This window comes from Plectropomus leopardus, chromosome 3 (genome assembly GCF_008729295.1).
Source record: "Plectropomus leopardus isolate mb chromosome 3, YSFRI_Pleo_2.0, whole genome shotgun sequence".
Taxonomy (NCBI): Eukaryota; Metazoa; Chordata; class Actinopteri; order Perciformes; family Serranidae; genus Plectropomus; species Plectropomus leopardus.
This window is the reverse complement of record NC_056465.1, coordinates 32,686,639-32,711,255: the sequence shown is the minus strand read 5'-3', so window position 1 is coordinate 32,711,255 and position 24,617 is coordinate 32,686,639. Positions and strand designations below refer to the sequence as shown.

At 39.5% G+C, this 24,617-nt stretch overlaps 1 protein-coding gene across 2 annotated transcripts; it reads left to right on the top strand.

Annotated features, from left to right (window-relative positions):
- The first annotated feature begins 918 nt into the window (after positions 1–918).
- Positions 919–24,617, top strand: nek1 (NIMA-related kinase 1). Of its 2 annotated transcripts, XM_042483498.1 has the most exons (36): positions 919–954; positions 1,348–1,505; positions 1,615–1,711; positions 1,805–1,902; positions 2,082–2,165; positions 2,417–2,484; positions 2,645–2,731; positions 3,200–3,254; positions 3,566–3,766; positions 3,855–3,927; positions 5,450–5,601; positions 5,813–5,878; positions 6,191–6,250; positions 6,329–6,376; positions 6,829–6,909; positions 7,123–7,289; positions 7,377–7,496; positions 7,611–7,713; positions 9,348–9,434; positions 10,016–10,099; positions 10,202–10,279; positions 11,386–11,481; positions 11,577–11,789; positions 11,880–11,933; positions 12,071–12,311; positions 13,009–13,134; positions 13,260–13,436; positions 13,892–14,095; positions 14,198–14,303; positions 15,525–15,592; positions 15,672–15,889; positions 16,404–16,561; positions 17,555–17,937; positions 19,087–19,223; positions 19,327–19,459; positions 23,833–24,617. In XM_042483498.1, exons 2-36 carry the CDS (start codon positions 1,389–1,391, stop codon positions 23,844–23,846), a joined length of 4,254 nt encoding a protein of 1,417 aa, XP_042339432.1. In that variant the 5' UTR covers positions 919–954; positions 1,348–1,388; the 3' UTR covers positions 23,847–24,617. The 2 variants fall into 2 exon arrangements, with proteins under 2 accessions (XP_042339432.1, XP_042339439.1); XM_042483505.1 differs by lacking the exon at positions 9,348–9,434.

Below are 24,617 nucleotides of genomic sequence, written 5' to 3'. Positions count from 1 at the left end.
TGTAAAAACTAAGTGCAGGTCTTATTTGTATTAAATAAAGTTAGTTTGTACAGTGCCTGCTTTACATGAAGTAGAATGAAACAACAGACTTAATGCAGTGGCGTAACAGTATGGATTTATTGTATGTTTGAATTCAGCTGCAGGTCAAGCAGCAGATACCACCAGCATCACCACATCCAGCCAATTTTAGAGTGTAAAACCTGATGTCTCTGATACACTGCAATGTTACCATAGTTGGCCTACTATTATTATGTAATATTCCAATTAAACCTTGTAACTTGCTCTAATTGGCATGCCGGGGGGGGATGCGTGGGCACCTTGCCTAGGGCACCAAAATGGCTAGAGCTGGCCCTGTATATATGTATTTATATATATATATATATATATATATATATATATATATATATATATATATATATGTATGATGTATGTGTGTGTGTGTGTGTGTGTGTGTGTGTGTGTGTTTATATTTATTTGTTTGTTGTTTTTTTCAGTAAATACAGGACTTTTGTTTTTAACAGAGTACTGAATACTTCGACTAAAAGCCATTAGCAGTTAGTCAAATAAAATAAAGTTCCATTTTTTGGTAAATAATACCAAAAACATTGGTAAAAGAAATTGCAAACATAACGTAAATTTTAACGTAAGTGCATTTTATTGTCCAAATGTTTCCGTCAGAGCCGTTTCTAGTGCACTAGTTTCCATGGTCGCTTCACTTCCTCGATTGGCTCATGGTTGCTATGGAAAATGTCCACAGCAACAGTACCACTAGGGGTGGGATCTGGGACGCTGAAAGATGATTGACATCTTTTTGAACCAATTGGCAATCGAGAAATAGGAAGGCGACCAATGAAAATGCATCAAAATGAGAGCTGTAGTTAGCTAGAGAGCGCGAGGGCGGTAGCTACAGCTCGAGCACAGGACCTCTGTGAGACAGCAGCGAAAAGACTAATGGTAAGTGTTAGCCACCTCATAGCATTTACATAACGCTACATACTGAGCTAATTAAATATATTACCTAGTGTTGAGTGCACTGACAGGGTATATATTTAATGTAGGGTGGTCTTGGTCTACTGTTTTCGCCAAACTACTTTGTAACGGTAACGTTAGCTATCTTGCTAGAAGTGGTGTTAGCATGTGTTGTCTCAGCATCACAGACCGTCTGAGGCAAGAGATGCTTTTCTGTCTGACACCGTTCCTCGAAGGAAATAACGTTGCTGTGTATTTTTACAACATGACATGCAATCAGAATTACTGAAGTTATGCAATATTTCAAAGCGACATTAATTTGACTTATCCTGAAAACATAATCTCGAGCACAGCTTTGCAATATGTGCCTCTTTTCAGTCTTTGCAGACCCAGCATGAGGATCCAGTCATCCCACTAACATGGACAAGTACGAAAAGGTGAAGAAAATTGGGGAAGGTTCATTTGGGAAAGCCATCCTCGTCAAATCCAAAGAGGATGGACGCCAGTATGTCATCAAGGAGATTGGCATATCTGCAGTAAGCCACTCATATGCATCATGTAACCCAAGCTTCACGTGTCGCTGTTACTGTGAGCTCCCTTGTGCTGCCTTGCTCTTACACCATTATCTGCTCATTATTTTGACAGATGTCAAGTAAAGAGAGGCAGGAATCTCGCAAGGAGGTTGCTGTTCTTGCCAACATGAGTCATCCCAACATTGTACAGTATAAGGAGTCTTTTGAAGGTATTCACTCACTCCAGGAACCATCTTTTGCAATTATATTTCAATTGGCACAATGTAGACTGTATAGTATTACTCCAAATACCTTATTTTCAGAGGGGGGCTGCCTGTATATTGTGATGGACTACTGTGAGGGTGGAGACCTCTTCAAGAAGATCAACTCTCAGAAAGGAGTGCTGTTCTCAGAAGAGCAAGTAAGCCACTTATACACTGAGACAGTCATGAACATGTGGATTAAACTAGTGCTGCTCATTTCCTTTGTCCTCTCATTTGAAGTGTATTAAGACTGTTTTAATGTTTGTTTTTTCTTGACATAAGAATTATTCAAGTTGATATTGTATAATGTGGGTTTACGATCTTCTCCCTTTCCTAGATCTTGGATTGGTTTGTGCAGATTTGCCTGGCACTGAAGCATGTGCATGATCGAAAAATTCTCCACAGGGACATCAAATCACAGGTGTTGCTGCATACACCACAGGACCATCTGAACTTGATTTTTGTATAAAGTGTGATGTTTGCGTATTATGCAATGTTGAACATTTTTTGTTAAATTGTATGATTTATGTGTTGGACCCGAGGGAGACTAGCTGATGTCAGTGTTAGCTAATCAGAATCTCTATAATCTATATAAACTAAACCTTTCCTCTGTGATTATAAGGTGTTTATTTGACACATTTCACATTATTTACATGTCTTTTTCTTGCATAGAACATCTTTTTGACTAAAGATGGGACAGTACAGCTTGGAGACTTTGGCATTGCAAGAGTGCTGAACAGGTATGTAAAATGTCAAATTTGTCTTTAACTAAACTTTTAATTTTTTATGCACATGCATGTTTCATGCATCTAAGATCTGAATTGGTTTGCATATTTCTACAAATCCAAGATTTTGTAATAGTAAAGCATAATAAACTTTTAATTATCCTCTAATTTCCAGCACTGTAGAACTGGCAAGAACATGTATCGGCACGCCATATTACCTATCACCAGAGATCTGCGAAAATAAACCGTACAACAACAAAAGGTACTAACTTGATGTTGTGTTTGACTCGTTTGTGGTGTGCATGAATATTTAATAGTAATGCAGGGGACAAGATTTGTCCAACTGAATTGTGCGTCATGTAGGATTAGGTGGCTGCTTCTGGGTGATGTAAAGGTATCGTGTCTCCTCTTTATTGAGTGAACCTGCTTGTCTGCAGCTACAGCAGGAAGCTAATATTGATTTCCTCTTTAACTATTTTAAGTATGCATGTAATTTAATCCACTTTAGTTACAATTAATTAAGTAAATTTAGCAGTATGTTAATGTCCTTTGTGGTATTTTCTCAGCAATGAAACCTTTTTTTCTCCACTTAATGATAAAGAAAGGAAGACCATTGCAAGTGACTGTCAATACTTTATTAAATGAATGTAAATCTTCCCCAAAACTTATCCCTGCCTGTCCATTTGTATGCTCTCTCCTTTCACTTTTCCTACTCTCCCTCCCTCTGCAGTGATATTTGGGCCCTAGGGTGTGTCCTTTATGAAATGTGCACTCTTAAGCATGCAGTAAGTATTCTATGTGTGAGCTGTTTATTAATTCATGTAGATATAATGTATCTTATGTAGCAACGGGAAGCCCTCTCACATGCTTTGATGTCTTCTCTGTATGTACTGTATGTTTCATGGTTGACAAGCTAAGTTGCAAAGGATGAGTCATTTTTCCAGAGGCTCCTAATCAAATCTGGAGCTCTTTGTAGTCCCAGCCACTCCCTTAATGACCCTTGCTTTACTCCAGCATTGCTTTTGATTGAGAATGATTGCCCACGGTAATTTCATTGCAGTGGTTATTTACGTTTTATGCTTATATTTCTCCTCAGTTTGAAGCTGGCAACATGAAAAACCTAGTTTTGAAGATCATCCGCGGCTCATACCCTCCTGTGTCTGTTCACTACTCCCAAGAACTGCGCTCTCTCTTGGCACTGCTGTTCAAACGCAGCCCTCGAGAGAGGCCCTCAGTCATCAGCGTACTGGACAAACCTTTCCTGGCCTGTAGGATAGAGAGGTTCCTCACACCACAGGTAGAGCACACAGTCAGTTGTCTTTGATACAGACTGAATTTACATGAACCAGACTGTTTTTTGGTAAAGTCATTTGTTCTGGTTTCAGATCATTGCTCAGGAATTCCGCCATACTTTTCTTCACAAGCAGCCTAAAGTGGGTATGGTGCAGGGGCCACCAGGTAAGCAAATAGACTTTTTCCATACAAAAGCACATGCCCGATGCACAGCACTGTCAGCCCTTATAACTTGGTGCAGGTGATGGCGGGTAACAACAGATTGATAGTAAATAAGTAGATCCACCGCACACAAGAAGGCTGAATTACGTCCTCTTTTATTTAGTCCTCAGTTGAAATGTTGCAAATGAAGACTAAATAAATAACTACTTATTTACTTTAAATCTAGGGTTTCTCCATACTTGGGGCTAGGGAAGGAACAATATATGATTTTTTCAAGGATTCTCATTTTTTTTTAAAACACTTGCAGTATGTTAATCGTGAATTTCCATTATCAGCATAAATGTGAATATTGCATCCAGCATCACGCAAAGAGACTGCCGGGCAACCAATGGTAAACAAAACTCTGGAAAAACAGGCTGCACTTGCACCAACCTGAGGACACAGATCACTAGGAGTTACCAAATCCTTTTTTTTTTTAACTCTCCTATCATGCTGAAAAAAGAAGTACAGCCATTATATTATGGGGAAGATTGAGCCTCACTGTTTAATACCCTTAAAAACAGACAATTAGTTCATTTTATGAAGTCCCAGTTAAACAGCAGTTGGAGCATCTGTAGCTTTCGAAACGTGATGAATTTCTGTTGAAGTGGAATATGTGGGCGGTGTATAGTTATGAGAGGGATTAGTTGAAATCGTTCAGACTTTATTAGATAATATAAAAGCTTAGGTGTTGCTCAATAGGAGCATTACAAAGCTGTAGAGAGATTCAGAGCTGTAGAGGACTGTTGGGCAAATCAGGAGCAGGAGGGAGAAATGAGTGAACGAGACCTGAACCACCCTCTTTTGGCAATGTAAACAAACTGTGTCTTTAATTTGTACCACTCTGTGATGGAGATGTTTTACACTGACAGTTGTGTTAGACCTCAATTTAGAGGGAGAAATAAATCACTGGATTTGCTTCCATTAGCGGTCGAAATGTATTACTTTGTTGGTGCAATGTAGGCCAGAGGTTTGAAATACTAAGTGGATTTCAACCATAGTGTAAATAACATAAAAGAATTGCACTTTCATGTTAAATTTTCTTCTATTTATTATTCTGCAGAGACCAGTTAGTAGAAATATACAGTAATTATTATATTTATTTGTATTGCATAATGCATTTTATTTAATTTAACCTTAATTTAACCAGGTTAGTCCCAGTGAAATTAAGAATCTCTTTTTCAGTGGAGACCTGGCCAAGACAGTCAGCAATAAAGACTCAAAACTGCGGACAGAGACACAAAGGGAGAAAAAATACAACTCACACACACTAAAATTTGCATTAAAAGAGATTTATGTATGAGTCAAAAGGGAACTTTCTAGGCATCACTTGTACAGCCAGGCAGGATAACAACTTCAACATCCTATAGAATCTGCTTCTAAGTCTTTCATTTTAGATGTTTACAAAACATCTAAAAACACCAGCTCCTTGCTGTTGAATACTGACTTGGATAAATATGTTTGTATTTTCTACTTGTGTGACCAGCCAAGCGTCCTGCTCCTGGCTCCATACCACTCACCCCAGCCCAGAAGATTACCAAACCAGCCACCAAATATGGAGTGCCTTTAACTGTGAAGAAGGTGTCGGATGCAGCCAAAAAGCCTGCAGAGAGGAAACCGGCTGTAAAGCATAAACCGGTCAGTAGACTGTTGATGTTAATGACAAGCTGTTGTGATGTTTAAGCTTCACTCATGATTTTTTTGTTTTGTTTGTTTGCTTTTGGAGTAAAAAAGCTCTATTTGATGTTGGGCTCCTAGTCTGGCATGTCGGAGGCTTTTCCCATCTGTGTGTGTTTTTACATCATCGTCTGTGGGCAACCTCTGAACCCCAGTGTCATATGTTGCTTAGGCCCCTCTCCCAGCAGCCCCCCAGAGAAGAGTGAGTCAAGTGGAGGAAGAGAGGAAAAAACATGAGGTACAGCTGAGAGCCCCTCATCACTTGAATTTACTATTAGACTCCCCTTCCTTTTCTCTCTCCTGTTTACTCACACATGAAGGTCCCTTCCTACCAGCCTTTATAGTTTTCTCTCCCTCTCATTCCGCTTGATCCCTATATTCACCCACTCTTTGCTCCCGGCCCATTCTGAGTGTTTTTCTCTGTTAACCGGCCTTTACCTCCTCACCTGCCTGCCCAGTGACGGAGCAGTCCTGCTGCCTCTTGCCTCAAAGAGGGTTTCTTTATTAAGGTGTCTCTTTTTGATTGAGATGCTTTTGCCTCATGCTGCAGGATGGCATCAGAAAGAAAAAGATGGAGCTGATTGACAAAGAAAGGAAACAGAGAGAGCAGGTGGGTGCATTGTTAAGTCCCTCCTCAAAGTGATCATTTAGGGAACTACTGAGAGTGTAACATCTGTGTTTTCTTCAGGTGTTTCTGTTGAAAGCGGAGCAAATGAAGAGATATGAAAAGGAAAAGGTAGGTGTTCCTCATGGGCATAGTTATTTCTCTTTCTTTATGTATCAAGTCATTACTGTTAATTTATTTGTTTGCTCTGGGGTCTGTGTGGTTAAAAAAGCTCATTTAAAAACCCAAATAAATTAATAAATAGTAAAAAATTATTTTTTCATTAAAAGGTTAGTTAGATAGTTGGTTTGTTTTGCTGTACAAATTCCTCTCAAATCATGTTAACTTTCTTTTATTATAACAACGTTTGGAAATTATTAGGTAGTAGATGTTTTTTTGCTCCATACATGATTTGAACCATTTTGAAATCAACCAGATGAGAACCTGTTGGTTCTCTGTAAGTGGTTTTGTTTACAATTCTTATTACTCTTATTTTTTAGTAGGAGGGTGGAATTGGAAAAAATAAATGTACTGTATGTCTCCATCTGAAACTGAAAAAATGATGAATGTTTGATCTATCACAGATCAATCGTATAAACCAAGCCAGAGAACAAGGCTGGAAGCACGTCCTGAGTTCGAGTGGAGGTAGCAGCCCAGAAAGGAAGGTAATACGTCCATTTCCTTTTTTGTCATACAAAGTGTCGTCTTTTACATAAAGCTTTGACGTATATTTTATGCATTATTACATTAAATTATTATCATCTCTCTGTTTTCTTTTTTACATGTACAAAATTTACAAAATAAATCAAATAAATGACAAATCAGTTGTTACAGCTCCTCCGTCAGGCTCACAACCACGTTTTTTCTCCTGAACTCAGTGTTTTGTAGGTGGTGGAAAGAGGACTGTCCCAAGCTCCACTCCAGCCTACGTCCCAAGTAAAACCCCATATGAACAATACCACGCTGCTCTGGACCAAATGGCTGAACCACAGCCTAAAGTCATCAGCAGAGAGGGCTCCTCAGCAGGACCAGGCAGTCCCATTCGGTAAGTTCAGATGTTTATCTCTGTATTTTAGGTGATAGACGTGTTTTGAATATATGTCTTTATGACCTTGTCTCTGTGTGGAACAAGCGTACCAGCTGCTGCTGGCCCCGTGCTGTCCAATGGCCCCGCCCGGCTCCTAAACCCTGATGCAATCAAGAGAGAACTACAGAGGCTGCAGCATGTCTCTAAACCAGTTCATGTCAGCAGGTCAGTCCAGCAGCTTCTTCATAATCAGTACATCTGGACTGAAACTCCACGTCCTTGTCTGGGTTGTTTTGCAGTATGAAAAGTTGACTATTAATGACCATATTCTGTTTTCAGGCCGCGTGGTCAGGTGGCCTGTGGACGGGCTTATCAGGTTGAGGAGTTTTTACAGAGGAAAAGAGAAGCCTTGCTCAACAAAGTCCGTGCTGAGGGACAGCTGGTACGTAGTGTAACTTATGCTTTAATTTCAAGGGCAACCTATTTAATATTTAGTCCTGTTTTTGAAATATAGAACCCTCCTATCATAGGTAAGCCTTTGCCTAATAGGTATAGTTTCTGTGCACAGGCATAAAAAGTGACATTAATGTGTTTATTGCAAATAGTATGAATCTTAAAGCTCTGGTCAGTGATTTTTATGTAAACACTGAATTAAATGGCTCCATGCGTAATAAAAGTGGTGCTAGTACTGCCAAACCCGCTCAACATCAGCCAGGTGTCAGTTCATGTTTTCTAAGGGTGAGATCAAATAGCTCTCTCTGCCAACCCCAAACCATGAACTGCCTGCTCTCTCTCCATGAGCTCATACAAGCCTTTAAGTAAGTTACCTTTTTAGCACAAATCGCACTGAGCCAAAGTAATGGAGGAATGGCTGGTGAAGAAAGTAAAACACACGAAATGCCAGAAAGATTAAATTAATCAATCAAATAAAGCTAGAGTGTATCAACGGTCATTTTCTGTCTGCTTTGGAGTTTACTTAAAAGGGAACACCACCCTAAATCAAAAATTCAAATATGTTATTTTCCGTAGCCTCAAATATAATTTGTGAACATGAGCTACTCTCTTTCAAAGCCAAAAACCAGAGAAGTAAGTCTCAATCTTGTGATGTCATGGGGTGTAAAGTCTGGAGCTTCTCCATTGACAATGAATGGGAGCCTGAATTTGTGGATTCACAGAATGTTTGTTTTCTTTTTTATACCCAAATGAGCTTTATTCTGTTGTAGTGTTGTCAGTTCTGAAACAGAAAATGTACCCAATTTATTCAGAACATTTCCCTAAGTGTTCTCAGTGTCATCTATAACACCTTTGTCAATTCATTGTCCAAATAGTAGTTCAGGACATCACAAATGTGAGTTTTAGCACCATAGCTTTTAGATTGAGTTTTTCTTATTTAAATTTTTTTTGGACTGTCTTAGACTACAGGAATAATATGAACGAGTTTTAAAAATGGGTGTAGTTCTCCAACACTCCATTTATAGATTTTTCAGCCACTAGGGGGTGGAAAAACCATAGAAGAAGCTGACAGAATAACTCGCCATGTTAAGTTTTTGTAGCTAATGAGTGTGCAAACAATTGGGCCCTTTGACATCCAGCAGAAATAGAGCAACATAATCATCCCGCTGAAGTTGTGATTTTGGCCACTTGATGAATGCAAATCTAAAGTGTGCTGGCCAGGCTTGGTCTTTACCGACCCCTGAGGGTCATGTCTGGGTTTTCAGCTTAGTAGATGGTTGACCTTATTCTTCAGTTGGCTGCCAAGTTAATCTTTCTGCTGCGTGGTGCTGTGCAGATTTATTGCTTGAAACCAGCTGCCATATGCTGTATGGAAGGAGGTTGATGAGAGTAAGGAATCAAAGAGATAATCTGTTCACTGAAAACAGAAAACAACAGGCTGAAATACTTTGTAGAGCTGCACATTTGGATGATAATTCAGTGGGTTACATGTAGTGATTTGATCTAGTGTTTATGTAAAAATATTGATCGATGCAGTGTTGCCTCCTGGCCCCGGCTCCTGACTGTTGTGCCAATTAGATGTTCGGGGCTATTAAAAATGTGGTTAAATTGAACGGTAAACAGGGCACTCGACAAAATCTGGCGGCACTCTATGGAAGCCGGACTGGTTCGTTTCGGTGCAGGAGACCCAAAGCCAACAAAGAGGAGGAGGTAGGAGCCCAGACCTGAATGCCCAGCCTTTCACTCCACCTCACTCATCGCACGTCTGGCTTGGCTGGTCGTCCTTCATACGTCTGCACAAAACTCCCTTTGACACTCCCATAATTCAGCCCAGCAGCTCAAACCCCTGCCCGCCCCTTTGCACAACATATGACGTTCCACTGTCCAGTATGAGCTGTTGTACTTTTTATTTTGCCTCCCAATAATCACAGTTTTTACAGCAATAAATACCATTATTTTTGCTTGTTTGTTGTGTATAATGTCCCATTTCAAATAACCAAACCACCTCAGTTTTGAGTTGTTTTTTTTTTCGTTTTTTTGCTTTGAATGGAGCACATAATTTTTGTTTACTGCTGAATGTGATTTTTTTTTCCAGCTGAATGTTTAATGTTGTTATGGTACAAACACAAACATCATACTGTGTTGTGGGTAAAACTTTGTCTTTTAACTGCTTCCTGTGTATGTGATTTTATTTTTGTATGATTTAACCACAGGTAGCAGTGTTTTGTCTATGTGTGTCTGTGCAGATGTGTTGGGCATACAGTGTGTAACATTTCTGTTTTTGTTCTCAGGAGTACTTGTCAAGACTGAGGCAGATCCGCTTGCAGAACTTCAATGAGCGTCAGCAGATCAAAGCGCGACTCCGAGGAGAGAAGGTACAGTCCTCCGCGCTCAGATCCTGGGAGCACCTTTTAATGAGTGCTCTCTGCTTTCTCTGACACTTCGTCTTCCAACTGTTGCTGGTGTGTATTTTTCAGTACGACAGTGATGGTTCTGACAGCCAAGAGTCCAGTGAGGAAGCCGAGCTCAGGAGAAAGAAGATTGAAGCTTTAAAAGTGAGTCTGTCCGTAAAAAATAATATGTTTTACAATATGCAACATTGACAGCAAGAGCAACACAGACAACGCCGAGACAAAATCAAACAGATAATAAAATGTCAACAAAAGAGCAAGTTAATGTCAGTCAGTCTAAACTAAGATTTTGAAAAGACCAACATCTCCCCTTCAAACAACCTTAGCCTGTTACTTATTCTCTTGGTTGCTTATATCACAGAGTTCCTACGCAGTATGGAAAAATACTGAATTTTGAGGTCTGGTTAAGTATGGAAAAAAGAAAAGAGAGAGTGTGAAATATTTGTCTGCAGGTTCCAAAAAAATCTTGAAAAAAAAGCTTCTTAAATTCAATTTCACAAATATTAGGCCTTAAATATCATCATCAAATAGTCTCAAATTTGAGTTTGTGATTTGTTTCTTTAATTTCATTTGTCAAAATTAGTCAATCTTATCAGTCCACATTTCTGATGTTAGAAATTTTTAAACCTACCATTAAATGTAACACTGTCTTTTTCCTTGCAGCATGATTGCACAGAGTCATAATGTAACATACATTTAACAGTTGGATTCTCAAACTGTTTATTTACATAAAAACATCTAGCCATTTGTACTCAGATGTCAAATACGGTATGAAAAACCTACAGAGAAGTCTGCAAATTTGAGTATGAAAAAAAGCATGAAATTTTGAAATGGAAAATGTTTAGGGACACTGTAATCAGGATTCGAAGATGTAGCGAGATGCTTAATCAGGAGCCCTGCAGGAAGTGCAATCCTATAATCAATTCTACAATTACCCAGCAACCAGTGTAGAGAAAATAAACAAGGCTGCTATTGTCAAAACTCTGATGCTTCATTGTGCTCTAACTGCAGACTAAAGCCTCATTCCCACTGCTCAAAAAACCTGCTAACACCTGCTAACATCTGTTAACATCTGGCTTTTTGATGCAATAAGAATGCATATGATCAAATGCCATCTGCTCTCCTTTGGTAACCTTCTAGAGTTCAGCAAGGAATAAAACACACTGCAATTACTTATATGCATTTATTTTATATCATTCAGAAAATGTTTGGCCATAGCCTCAATTTTCATGTATATATGCACCTGCTAGGCCCAAGCGAACGCTCGTGCTGCTGTGCTGAAAGAGCAACTAGAGAAGAAGAGGAGAGAGGCATATGAAAGAGAAAAGAAAGCTTGGGAGGACCATGTAAGTTACTTTATTTGCACACTCCTACCATCACTTGGCCTTACTGGTGGACTACTTTAGCATAGTTTAATCTTGGGTATTGTGTACTGTGACAGCTTGCAGCTCGGGGGGTGAAGGTTGGCTCCCTGGCAGCAGGAAACGTAGGGACGGCAGCAGAAGCAGTAGCAGCATCATCTACCTCTGACAGTCCTCTTCTACAGCCCAGTCCCTCTCAGCCAGATCCAGCTGCCAAAGCTCCAGCCCTGCCTGCATCCAAACCCTCCACCCCAGCTATATCCATGACCGCTGCCCTGAAGAACGTTGGAGCAGTCAGTAAACATTTACAAAGTCTATTACACCGTATGTCATAGTATTGTTTGTATTCCTAAATTATATAAATTTTGCATTTTGTTTTGCAGATTACTCCACTAAAAGAAAAGATACCAGAGCCAGAGACTGCTATGGTCATCCAAGTGAGTGTACAACATGTCAGGAATCATTTTTTGAAGTAACAGTGTGCTAAAATGGCAAGAACTCTGAATCTTCTCCGATTCAATATTTAGAAAGGTAATACGAATATGATAGAAAGTTAATGCTTTCTGTGTAACAGAGTGAGAAAAAGCAGATATTGCGCAGACTAAACCAGAACCTGAAAGCCCAGAGCCCGGTAGAGGAGATGGAGGAGTCGCCTCCACCACCTGCAGAACCAAGTCCTGCCCCCCAACAGAACCAGCCTGACACAGAGAAACGTCCCTCTTCGAATGGAGACCGGAAGAAGTGGGATGCAGCAGAACTGCCTGTACTTCATGTGGCTCAGCAAACCTTAGAGGAAACCTGTTCCACAGCAGCCAGTAAGTCCAGCTATCTCTCAAGCCCCACATATAAAAACAGGTTAAATTTACAGGATCGTATTGTTACTATTGTTACAAGGCTGCAACTAGCAATTAATTTTATTATTATTATTTATTTGTTGAATCATCTGTCATTTATTTTCACAATTAATCAGCTAGATGTTTGGTCTAGATGTAAGAAAATTGTGAAAATTGTCATTCAGTCTTTCCCAAATGATGTTCTCAAATTTTTTTTTCATCCAAAACCTTAAAATACTCAGTTTGCTGTCAATAGAGGAGGGAAGAAATCAGAATTTTTTAAAAAATTATTATTGTTATTGGAATTTGGATTGGTGCACATTATACCTCACAGCATACTTGTACAGGCAACAGTGCTATTAACATTATGTTGAATCATTGTTTTGACTTTTTTTTTTAATGGCTGAAACTGATTAATCAGTTATCAAATTAGTAGGTAATTTATTTAATAGTTGACAACTTTTTGATTAATTGTTGTAGCTCTTCTTAATGATGTAATCTTTTGTAGCATTTGTTTATCTAGAACTGAAAGAAACTCTTTACAAATGATTTAGCTTGCTTTTACATAGCAAGAAATAATAATACATTTCCCTTGCATAGACTTTTTCATGTTGGTGCTTCTATCTAGAGGTTTTGAAAAAACTTTGCTCATTTTTTTCTCCCAACATTTTCTTGACAGCCATCTCAGTTACTCCAGAAGACAGACCGTCCTCTGGTGGAGACAGGAAGAAGTGGGAGGCAGGAGCGCCACTTATTCTCTCTGTAGCCCAACAAACTTTAGAGGAGACGTGCATCAGGACCATTGGTGAGTCATGTCCTCCCTGAGTGAGAACACCGAGAAATTACAACAATCTACCATGAGCATGTATGAATGTAAATCTCCCTTCTCTGTCATTCTCTCTCTACGTGTGTGTATGTGTGATGTCTAAGAGCAAACTGCGGGTGAAGTTATACAGATGGGCAGGCTGCAGGAAGAAGCGCCTAGAAAGGTGTGGAGAGCGAGTCCAGACTCTCAGGTGCTGAGAGTCCTTCAGGAGGCAGAGCTTCAGCCTCTCACCCAGCAGCTGGAGACTGTCACCATCTGTGAGGACGAGTTTCCAAGCCCCGGTTAGTTTTTATTTAGTTATCATTGAACTTGTGAAGTTGTTTCATTTTTACTTATTTTAGTTTCAAAGAATGCACTGATGGTTATGATATAGTAGGAGTAGATTGACTTACTGGTGATGCCATATTCTCATAGTAAAGATCACCAATCGAATTATAACTTTTTTATTGGCACACAGACGTTTCGGGTCAGACACCCTTCTTCAGCATGTAGATTTGACAATATTACAAAGGAAGCCCAGAGGTGGGGTTAATTATACTGTAAGTCACCACATCAAAACATACAGTTTGTCCCAGCAGGGGGAGCTAAAATTTTTCAAGGCACAGAATCACAGTAATTTTTCAACTGATATGTATTTAAATCATAAAGAAATAAACAATAAAAATTAAATCAATAAATACATTTTTGAACATTGAAATAAAGTTACATTACTGAAGTGATACCATATTCTTCCCAGAAAAGACTAAGCAGACAGCAGCAGCTGAGATTATGAAGACACCTGAAGAAGTGTTACCCTCTAAGCCAACACCGCCTGCTGTGGTTCTGAGTCCAGAGGTCCAGAAAGAGACTGTAGACTCCACAGAGGCCTCACATCAGGAAATATCTGTGGCTGCTGCAGTACAAAGAGTAACACTGCCACCCAACGTCACTGAGATTCAGGGTTAGTGTGACATTTAGCCTGATATTGATTTGATATCTGAACTCCTCATTTTGAAGTATATTTTTAGTGTAATGCAATCCTGTCTGGTTTGAATTCTTCCAGATCCAGCAGACATGGAGTCATTGGTTTTGGAAGAGACGCCTAAACAGGCCTCACATCGCACAGCTGATGTGCAGAAGGCGTGGGAGCAGGAAGCCCAACAGCCAATGTGACTGTTCATCTTTATTTCTAATTATATTTAAGGGGCAGTTCAGACTTTGTTAATTGGGTTGTATGAGATACTTATCTGTAGTCAGTATATTATCTACAGTAGATAGTAGTTAGCACACCTCCAGTTCGAAGAAGCAGACATGAGTACAGACATGAAAGCTAAGCAATGTATTGCTGTGGACAGGGCAGCAGCAGAATATATTTTAGCCACCTAAATTAATTTATATGAGTTTAAGTGTAGTTATATTAAGAATATTTTCACATCTTAACCTGCCCTCAGACAGCCCTTTAGGACTTTGAACTGAAGCTGCTGTATCCATCTGTGCTCACTTCATCCCACCAGACTCAACTGACAAAACCATTGATTTTACTTGGATCTGTTAGCTTGTTTATGTTATTCTTTGACTTTGGTGAATCACAACTAACTCCTTAAAACATCAAAGTCACACAAGGTCACGCAGCCAGCAATGACCAGCAACTCCTGTGTTCTGCACGGTAAATTACTGTTTTTATCAAAGGTGTCTGGAGGATTTGAAGAGAGCATAGATGAATGTAAGGGCTTCAGTTCCCCATCAGAAGGGCCGTCTGGAGGCAAGGTAAGGGATGAAAATTTTCTAAAAGTAGCATAGGCTACACTTAAACTGATATCGATTTTTTTAGGTCGCTTAAAACGAATCAATAAAGGCAGTTTTTCCGGCGCCGTTTGATTATATGTATGTGACGTGGCAGTTTTCTACCCCGAAGTTATTGTAAACCAACAGTTATGATTGTGATTTGGGCTATAACATAGACTGTATTCATAATATAGTTTTATTGCAAGTAGCTGAAAAGTGGCATACCTCGGCTTGCCGTGGTGCAATCGGACATACTCACATCAATAAATGGATTCTTCCCAGGGGCTTGTATACTGAGACGAGGACAGTAGCCCAATGAAATGGCCTAAATGAGCTATGACTGTAGCTCAGCTGAACTGTGCATGTAAACATACTGACTGACTATGGATAAGTACCTCATACTATACTCTCACTTATAAAATCTAAACTATCTTTTTAAGAAAGAAATTTACCCTTTTACACCAAAATGAAAAAGTAGTAATTGTTTACTCGCTCCAGTATTTACCTAAAAGTTGATGTGCCTATAATTTTGGAGTGAAATTTGTTTTTAATACATTTGAAGACATCTTACATGTTTGTGAAGCTAAAGTGTATTTTTCTTACAGGCCACCAGAGGGTATTATAAGACCAGCAGGCACTAAGGAGAGTGCAGAGAAACCAACTGAATCATCCGGTGAGGTTGATGTCTAGTTTTTTTTTTCCATCATGATGATTATCTTAATTAAATCTACCCTTCCCCTCCCCTCTCCCAGCTTTAGCGCAAAATGAGGAGCCCCTATTTATGAAGTTGTGTTCCCCGGCTCACCGACGCACTGCTGCCCTTGCACTCCTCTCTGCCCAGTCCTCCATGGATGAATCATCCTCATCTCTGGCCTCTCGCTCACGCTCCGTCTCACCTCTGCGCTCCAAACACCACGACGCCCTCCTCATTGGTCTCTCAACTGGCATGTTTGATGCAAACAACCCCAAGGTGATTACTGACTGAGCTTAAATTTAAAAAAAAAAAATCTATTGCTTTTGCTGGAGATGATATAGCATTTTAAGGAAAGATGTGACAGTATGGCATGACACATGATCAGGTGAACAGCTCTTGCAGGGGTTGAGGAAATTGGTCATGTACTTGGTGTGATGTCGAGACTTGTGTGGTATTTTTAGGGAGGAATTCAGTCTTCTTTATTAATGAGAGGGTCTGGAATAGAGCCAGAGCCATTAATCACATAGTCTGAACCTGCAGAGGGTCTGATAGGACAGAAAGAGCATCCATCAACCTATATCTTTCATAACCTTCGTAGGGGACACTGCACAGCATTTTTTACCTGCAAAAAGCTGCACAGAATATAAATGTGGTTGGTTTTGTTAGCCGGCTTTGTTAGTGTTTGGTTGATGTTTACTATAATGGGTTTAATGGTGTCGTTTTTTTGATCCAATCAAATGAGCCCCATCAAAGTGTTAAACAGGTCACTCTGTCTCTGTTGTGCTGTTAGATGCTGCGAACGTGCTCGCTACCAGACCTCAGCCGTCTCTTCAGCTCTCAGCAGGACTCTGCAGTGACGAGTGATGCCAACGTTGCCCCAGACAACAACCTGGAAATCGAGGACCTGGAGGAGGCAGCGAAGGATGACGACCAGTCAGAGGCTGAAGAGTAAGACTAATTAAAATGTCAAAAACACAAATATGCCTATGCCACAATGTATGATTTTGGCAAATCATAAACTGCTGCAGTTTAAAGATGGCTGGTAGTTTTAATAGTGACCGAAATCCTGCCTTGGCCCGATTCTGTCAGTCATTTTTAGGCATGAGAGACAACATTAGATAATGGCACAGGCAGTGGTGTTTGAAGATTATTTGAGCTGGGGGTTCTACCACCCAATGTGCCAAAAATGTTACGTCATGACTGCTGTGCTCTAGCTCAATAGAACTCACTCACCACTTACATCTCTGTAATCTACAAAACAGCAATAACTAAACTTTTTATCACAAAAGTACTCCCCTCTTGTAAGAGCATGAGATGTGCAGGCATGTATCCTTTTAGATGTCAGAGCATCTGGTGACAATGTGTCAGCCAGCCCAGATGGCAACAACTTGAACCCAAAATCTGGTCTACTGCAGCAACTTTACAATCAAACACTCCAAGCAACAAAGGAAAATGAGGACGAGGGCATGCTGTTTACATTCACAGGCAGGGAGATGAACATTATAGACTTGTGTATTTTTGGATTGATATGATTTTGGGAAAGTTAAGTCTCCTCCAGCATGCTGGATGCATTAAATAGATTTAAATACTGTTGCACTCTGCAAACTTGGGCCAAGGTTTCTGCATTTTAAATTTCAATGCTCTATTTAAGGATTCATTTGCTACAAAAATTGCCTGATTCAGGGACATTTTATTATTGTTACATAAAAACTTCAGAAATGTCATTTCATTTGATATGTGTTGAATGTGACTGAAATGTTAAAAGTGAAAGTTTTTTTTTATTTTTTAACTGAAGTACTTGTATCGTTTGCAGTTCAGGGAGGGTGCTACAGCACTCTCAGCAACGCTTCCAGCGCCTATAGCGCCTATCTTGTTGAGAAACTATAAATACAGCCAGATGGTGGCATACTGTGTGTAATAACAGAATTCCCTGTTCTCTAGTGCATATGAGGATGAAGACCTGCGGGACATCCGCGCCTCCATGGAGAGACTGCTGCAAGAAGACGGAGACTTAATGACGAGCCCTCCAGAGGTTGGTGCAGGAGATTTTAACGGGAACCCTCCAGAGGGCGAAGATGAACTTTTGAACAGGATAGCAGCTGAGATCGAACAGGACAACATTCAGATGGCTGTAGATGATGATGAAGATGAGGATGATGAAGATGAGGAGGAAGAAGGCGAAGAGGAGGAGGATGAGGAGGATGAAGATGAGGAATGCTCCAATGGGAGTCCTGGCGATGAGGAAGCAGGGGAGCTGCTCTCTAATGGTGTGGGAGAGGGGAACCACAGCGATAACAGCCAGCTCAATGAGGAGTGGCATTCAGGTACGAGCACCGTCATGAGTTATTAAATGTCACAATGTCACAAAATTATTACACGATTTTAATGTGGAAACAGACAATTTTCCAAACCAATTAATAGAACCGTTCCACTCTGAAATATTTTCATTACCCCTCTGCTGAGGTACCGAGAACACTGATCAGAAACTAAAAGATGGAGCTAGTGCAGAGCTTTATTTCTCTCTCTTGCGTTGATTAACCAGGCAAAGACCTTTCCTCTTTGGTTTCCTCAGCCGTTTATTCACGGGAAGATGGTGCTGTAGACTGATGACAACAGAATCGCATTAGATCTCATAGCACCCATCGTTGTCTCATAAGCGCCAACAAAGGTTATAACACAGACAGAAATCATTTAGCTAACGGTCCGTAAGCAGGTTACACCGGAGATTTCCTCTGAAGTTAACGTTACACAGTTAGTGAAGTCACAGTGTGGTGGAACAGAAAAACAACTTCTTTTTGGTGTCAGACAGAACTGCTTAGTGAAAGCGAGGCCTGTAGGGAACCAGTCTAAATGCTGATGGTGTCATTTTTCTGTTGCCATTGCACTGTGAAATCAACATTTACTTCATAATTATAAGTTAAAGCAAAAAAAAACCTGTCTGTTTCCACTTAAATTCAGTTTGTATGGACTGCCCCAGGGAAGATGTTTTTCTGTAGGCCAACTTCTTTTTTTAGGACACGTAAAACTTTTTTGTTTGCGAGTGGGGCATTTACTGATGTATTTTATGTCATAGAAGAAAATGTGAAGGTCTCTTCAGCTTGTGCTTAACCACAGACCTTATTTCAGGCATCTAACCAAAAACTCATTCAAAAAACCAATTGACTTTGAGACGAGAGAACCGGAGGTGCTGAAACTAATTTCCGGATTTTAGGACTCATTACCGGGGTTCTATATTAGCTTTTTTACTGTAAGAACAAATGTTAATTATCCATTTTTGCTGACATGGTGAAAAGCTTGCAGACTACTTAAGCTTATAAAAAAAATAATAATCTTGAGTTAATATTTTATGACATAAGATTCATGCCTTTAATTAGTGGCTGTGTAATAAATAGGTTGTTTTTGCAAACGAAGCACCTTTAGAGTGATCAAGTATAACAGTGTTATTAGAACTGATAAATCCTGCTGCACCACAGATGGCAGCGGAGAGGACCAGGCCGCAGAGGAGGCTGCGCATCATGACAGCATCTTCAGTCGTCTGGAGGAGCTCCGCTTCAATCTGGAGCAGCAGATGGGCTTCGAGAAGTTCATTGAGGCCTACAACAAGATTAAGGTGTGAAATGTTTCTCTCTAAATGTTGACTCTGTTTAACGCTACAACACAAGGCCAACTGAACAGACTGATTTAACAGATGTTTTGTTTTTTTGGCATTTAAGGCTATACACGAAGATGAAGATGAGAATATTGACCTGGGCTCCAGTTTCGTCTTGCGCATATTGGGAACTGAGCACCAGCATCTTTATCCCAACATCCTTCATCTAGTGATGGCAGATGGCGCTTACCAAGAAGGTTAGACTGCAGTTACTTGTTAGTTAACTGCAGATATTTTTATTTTTTCTTCATTTCCACCGAGTCTCTGAAAAGTGTGGTGCTATATCTTTTTTTATTTTTTTATTTGAGTGATAACCCCTCACTTTACTCTGTTAATCTCCATTTTCCACAAATACTGTGTCCTCCCGAGTTTTTAGGTCACTTGTGTAAACCACAGTTTTGTTTCTCTTTTTAACCCTCTTGTGCCTAACTATATTTAGCATGATTATAATAATCATAACAACTTCATTTATATAGCAACTTTAAGAACAGATGTTTACAAAGTGCTTAAACAGATGACGCAAAGGCAGTAACTCAGTGAGTAATGAAATAAACATCAACACACATGCCAAATAGAGAAAGGTCTAGAAAAGTCAAACAGGCAAGAACAAAATGCAAACACAGAAGTTCAACAAGAATAAAGCAAATACAATTAGTTAAAATGATAATACAGGCAGAATTTGCATGGCAGTTAATGTAAAAAGTGAAAAAATGTAAGATATGTAAATATAAGAATAAAAGCAATAAAAGATGATAAAAAATAATAATATAAGAAGACAACATCAAATCACTGGGGATAAAACAAAGAAAGGAAGATAACAGAGGTAAATAACAGATAGATGAACAAGTAAATAAAGCATGAAAAGGTGGTAAGAGCAGGACGACAGAAGGATAAGGAACGGATAAATCCAGTAAGAGCAGCAAAATAATCGAGGAAGAGAGAAGCAAATGAATAAATACATGATGAGGAAAAGTGCCATTTGCTCTAATTGGCCTAAAAACTTGAAATCTTGTACTGACATATACACACATATTTGGAATTTAGGTTCACATGTAAAAATACACTTTTATTAATAGGGATCGGAATTTATAAGATTTTATGGATACCAAAGCCATAATCGATTCTGCTTATTTTTCCAATTCTTTCTCAATTCCTTAATTGATTCCTGATCAGTTTTCTGTATTTTCAGCATCAGTGGAACAGTTTTATTATCTTGAGTCTGAACACTGTGGAAACAAATTAGAAAAAAGGCATGCAATGTTACTCAGGTGTGCAAAAGCTCCACTGATTAACTGTTTTGTTAGTCAAAGAAAAAAAATCCGCTAAGCCTGCCTGCATGGCGCTAACGTTATTATAACAGGATATTTACCCTCGGTAACAGACATGCTGCTCGGCTGGTATGCAGTGGCACTCATGCATAGAGTGTAAAATACATGGCATTCCTGGAATTTAAGCCCTTGATGTTGTGCAGAAAGATAGTTTCCACCCTGACTTGAAATGATCATTTTACAGAAACTATAAAAGGCACAATTTTCATCTTACTTTGTGAAATAAAGTCAGAATTTGGGCCATGCCACCCTCTTGTTGCAAGTTTCTTGCAGCGTAGATGCATGAGTCTGTCATTGTTTTGCAATGCAGAAAAACATGCCAGCAACTGATGAACTTAGACGCATATGATTCCAATGCATCAGATAATTTTAAACTGGTTCACAACTGGAACAGTTCTCAATTCCCAGCCCCATTTATCAAAAGTCAAAGTCAGGATTTTTTTTTTGTGTTTGTTTTTTAAGTCCACCATGTGATTTTTTTTCTACACTGCATTTGTTCACATTTCTTGGCTGTTTAGCTTTATACCCAATACTTGATTGTGCTTCTTGTAGTTTCTGAAATACAGTCATTTTTTTATTATGCTATATTTAGTCTTTGGGTACGTTGGAATGCTGTTTTTTTTCCTAAAATTGAATTAGATATAAAAAAAATTGAAACAGTCTTTTCATGTGGCCAAAGACTAAATATAGCATGATAAGAAAAACTCACTTTTCACTGAATCGGTTTGACCGATTTGAATTTTTTTCAGATATTTACCTGAGAGAAGCCCAATGAACACTTTCTCCAAAACTCAAAATTTGAGTTGTGGGCACTAATAGGATAATAGCAACAATGCTGAATTGTCCTCAGCGGTTGTTCTGCAGCACAGAGCCAAGTCAGAGCACAGCCAGTGTTTAATCTAATCTCTCAAATCCTATCCTCTTTCCTCACATTGCTACTGAGTCATGAAGGGACTAAGTAGATGTGAAACACACCCTTTCTGTCTGCTTTTTTCTGCTGTGAGCCAAGTCAGTTGTCAGACTGAGGCCACAGCAGATACAGGAACAGATGGAGGGAGGGGGGGAGTATTTCTTTTTAGTTTGACAGGTTTCCCTCAGGATGGGAACAGTCTTCAGATAAATTTTCTCGCTGAACATCTCTATTTGACAATTCTTTTGTTTTCTATTTTTACTGTCTTCTGTAGAAGAAATGGAGGATGTATGATAAATGTCAGATATCTCCCCTGAGGACCGATCTCAAGATCTGTGAAAGATGTTTTCCCTTGGTTCCCATCCATACGGCATAACACTGGGTTTATTTTGAAATACTTTTTTGAGGCATCCAACAGAGAACGAATCCATGCACTGTGGTAATGCAGTATAATCGATTGGCTACAGTCACATATTATCAATCACATCCAGGCCACAACTTTCAGAAGACTGCTGCACTGCTGTGGAGGGGGCAGCAGCAGAACATATTTTAGCCACCTAAAAACATCAATATCAATTTAAGTGTATGCTTTACCACTTTATGCTGCCGTCCAACAGGGAACTGAAGCTGTTATATCTGTTTATGCTCCCTTTGAAGCAACAAGACTCCTTTGACAAAAACAGTAATTTTACCTCAAAGACCATGGGAGGTGCTGGTCTACCACTGCCTCAATCAATTATACCCCTTTTCCACCAAAATTAGCACGTGCATGCAGGTTTTTAAACAACACCTGCTAAAAATAAGCGATAGACGTCACAGACAGAGTGGAAATCAAGTTGAAATGTGAAAATGTTCGGTGGTTTTCTTATTTATATCTCTTACTTTTTCAGTCTCTCTTTCAAACTCGTGTTTATTAAATTTGGATCAATATTCGAGTGCTGCTTGGGCAGAGAAGGATGATTTTTTTGTGGCAGCCCATCATTGCATTTTGTCAGTGAAGGGGCTAAATTTAGTGCGTTCACCCGGATGTTGTATATCCATCTCTGCCAAGTAGAGGCGATAGGACCTGGAGCTCATAAATAACCGTGACAACTGCAGAGTCATTTGTCTCGGGTGTAAATGCTGATTGTAACCTTTCCCATTGAATACAAAAGTCAGACGTTAGCAGGCATTAGTATGTTTGTGTCATTGTGTGACTTTGGTGTTTTAATGGGTTAATTCAGATTCACCAAAGTCACAGAATAACATTTATACTTTTTGACATTTTTTATCCTTGAGCAATAATAAGAACAGTATGTGACAACCAGCCCCAAAACTTAATTGACAAGCATCCCAACATGGGATTTTTTTAGTTTGCAGCCGAGCTAGCAACCACATGTTGTATGCTAACCATGAAAAAACTATCTAAACTGTACCTCTCCCTTTATACTTTTTAATGGTAATAATTGTTTGTTTTTTTTAAACCTGTTGTGTAAAAGCATAGAAGAGAAACACAGAAGAGCTGGATATTTACATATATGATATTTATATTTCAACATGAAAAAGACAAAGTCCTCTCATATCCCTTTCCCACCTAAAATTAGCGTGTGCACCCAAGTTTTTTAAACACGGGTAAACCCACTAAATATGAGCAATTGGCTGTAATCCCCTTTCCACTAGACTCACCACTGGAGAGCGAGTCTGCCTTTCTGTCAGCTGGACTATGTTTGTCTGTGTGTCAGTGTCTGTGTGTGTTGTTTTGTTGGTGTGTCTGTGCGAAGTCACAGACAGGCAAGAGAAACAGTTAACAGTAGGCGGCAGAAGCATCACAGAGCTTTAAAAACTTTTCAGCAGTTTCTTCTATTTATTTATTTCTTACTTATTAAGTCCCCCTTCAAAATTCAGTGCAGACTCATTTGGAACAGTGTTTTAGTGCTGCTTAGGAGGAGACGGAGGGTAACTAGTGACGGTGCATCATTGCATCTCACCAGTTCCCATCAATGCCGGTCAGGGCCGGGGCGATAAAAAACTGCGTCTACTGCAGAGTCATTTGACCTGGGTGTGAATGTGACCATCTACTGTATGTTATACACAGACTATGGATAAGCGCCTTGTATGATCAACTTAAAAAAATCCAAACTATCCTTTTAAATGGGTTCACCAAAGTCATTAGGATACATCATCTGGGAACCTTAAAAATCTGTACCAGTTTTTGTGCCAATTTAGTCATCTGCTTCCCTTTTGTCGTTTTATATTAAGAGGTACGATCTTACCAATGACCTCTGCTTCTCTAATTAATTATCCGTCCCAACATGCTTCTCTCTCTTTTTCTCTTTCTCTCTCTCTCTCGTAGATAATGATGAATAATGTTTCGAGCAGTAGTGCTGCTGGCAGCTATGACAATCTGCTGGCTATCTGATGTCTTCCCATGACGCACATCATTGGCAGAAGGATCTATGCATGAAGTGTCGCAGCCACGCATCTAACAGTGTTTCAGGCACACTTGCATGATGAGTAACTAGTACACTCCAGGCTGTATTTCGTACTTTTGACTATCAGCACCTGAAACTATTTTCTAACAAGTGTTCATTCAAAAAGTGCATTATAAATACACGTTCTTATTAACCAAAGTTAACTAAGGTTCTGTCAAATGTTAATGAAAGTCTGTGTCTGTACATGAATGAAGCGCGCATATTGTCACGTTGATTGATAACATAATACCTGTTGTGTTTCAGTTTGAATGTTCAGCTTGAATCCGCAGTGGCGTTTTATTTTGGCGGGCAAAGATGTGGTCCTCTCAGGTGCTCTCTTTCTAATTTTCACATCCTCGACTATAGCTTCAAAACATAAACCAGGTCACCTTCAAAGCAAAGTTTACCACGATCTACTCAGAACCAGTAGAACCTCTTTTTTCTTACAACTCTTTTCACCAAACAAGTTAAATATTATCTAATACATTTTCCACGTTTCTTACTGTTTCACTTGACCCAAATTAAATCAAAAGATTTCTGTGAGACTGCTTTGTGTTGCCAAGGTACTGTAGCAAGACTGTGGCACTGGAGTGCTTGGTGTGACGTAGCGGGCCAGGTCGGACTGATGTTCAGTGCAAACATTTGCACTAATGATGTAAGCAATGGT

Bases quoted from the DNA above. Each gene is read 5' to 3' on its own strand.
- nek1 (XM_042483498.1), top strand. From the start codon at position 1,389: ATGGACAAGTACGAAAAGGTGAAGAAAATTGGGGAAGGTTCATTTGGG. The intron at 6,251-6,328 runs GTGGGTGCATTG...TGTTTTCTTCAG, and splicing joins AAAGGAAACAGAGAGAGCAG to GTGTTTCTGTTGAAAGCGGA. The intron at 17,938-19,086 runs GTACGAGCACCG...GCTGCACCACAG, and splicing joins CAATGAGGAGTGGCATTCAG to ATGGCAGCGGAGAGGACCAG.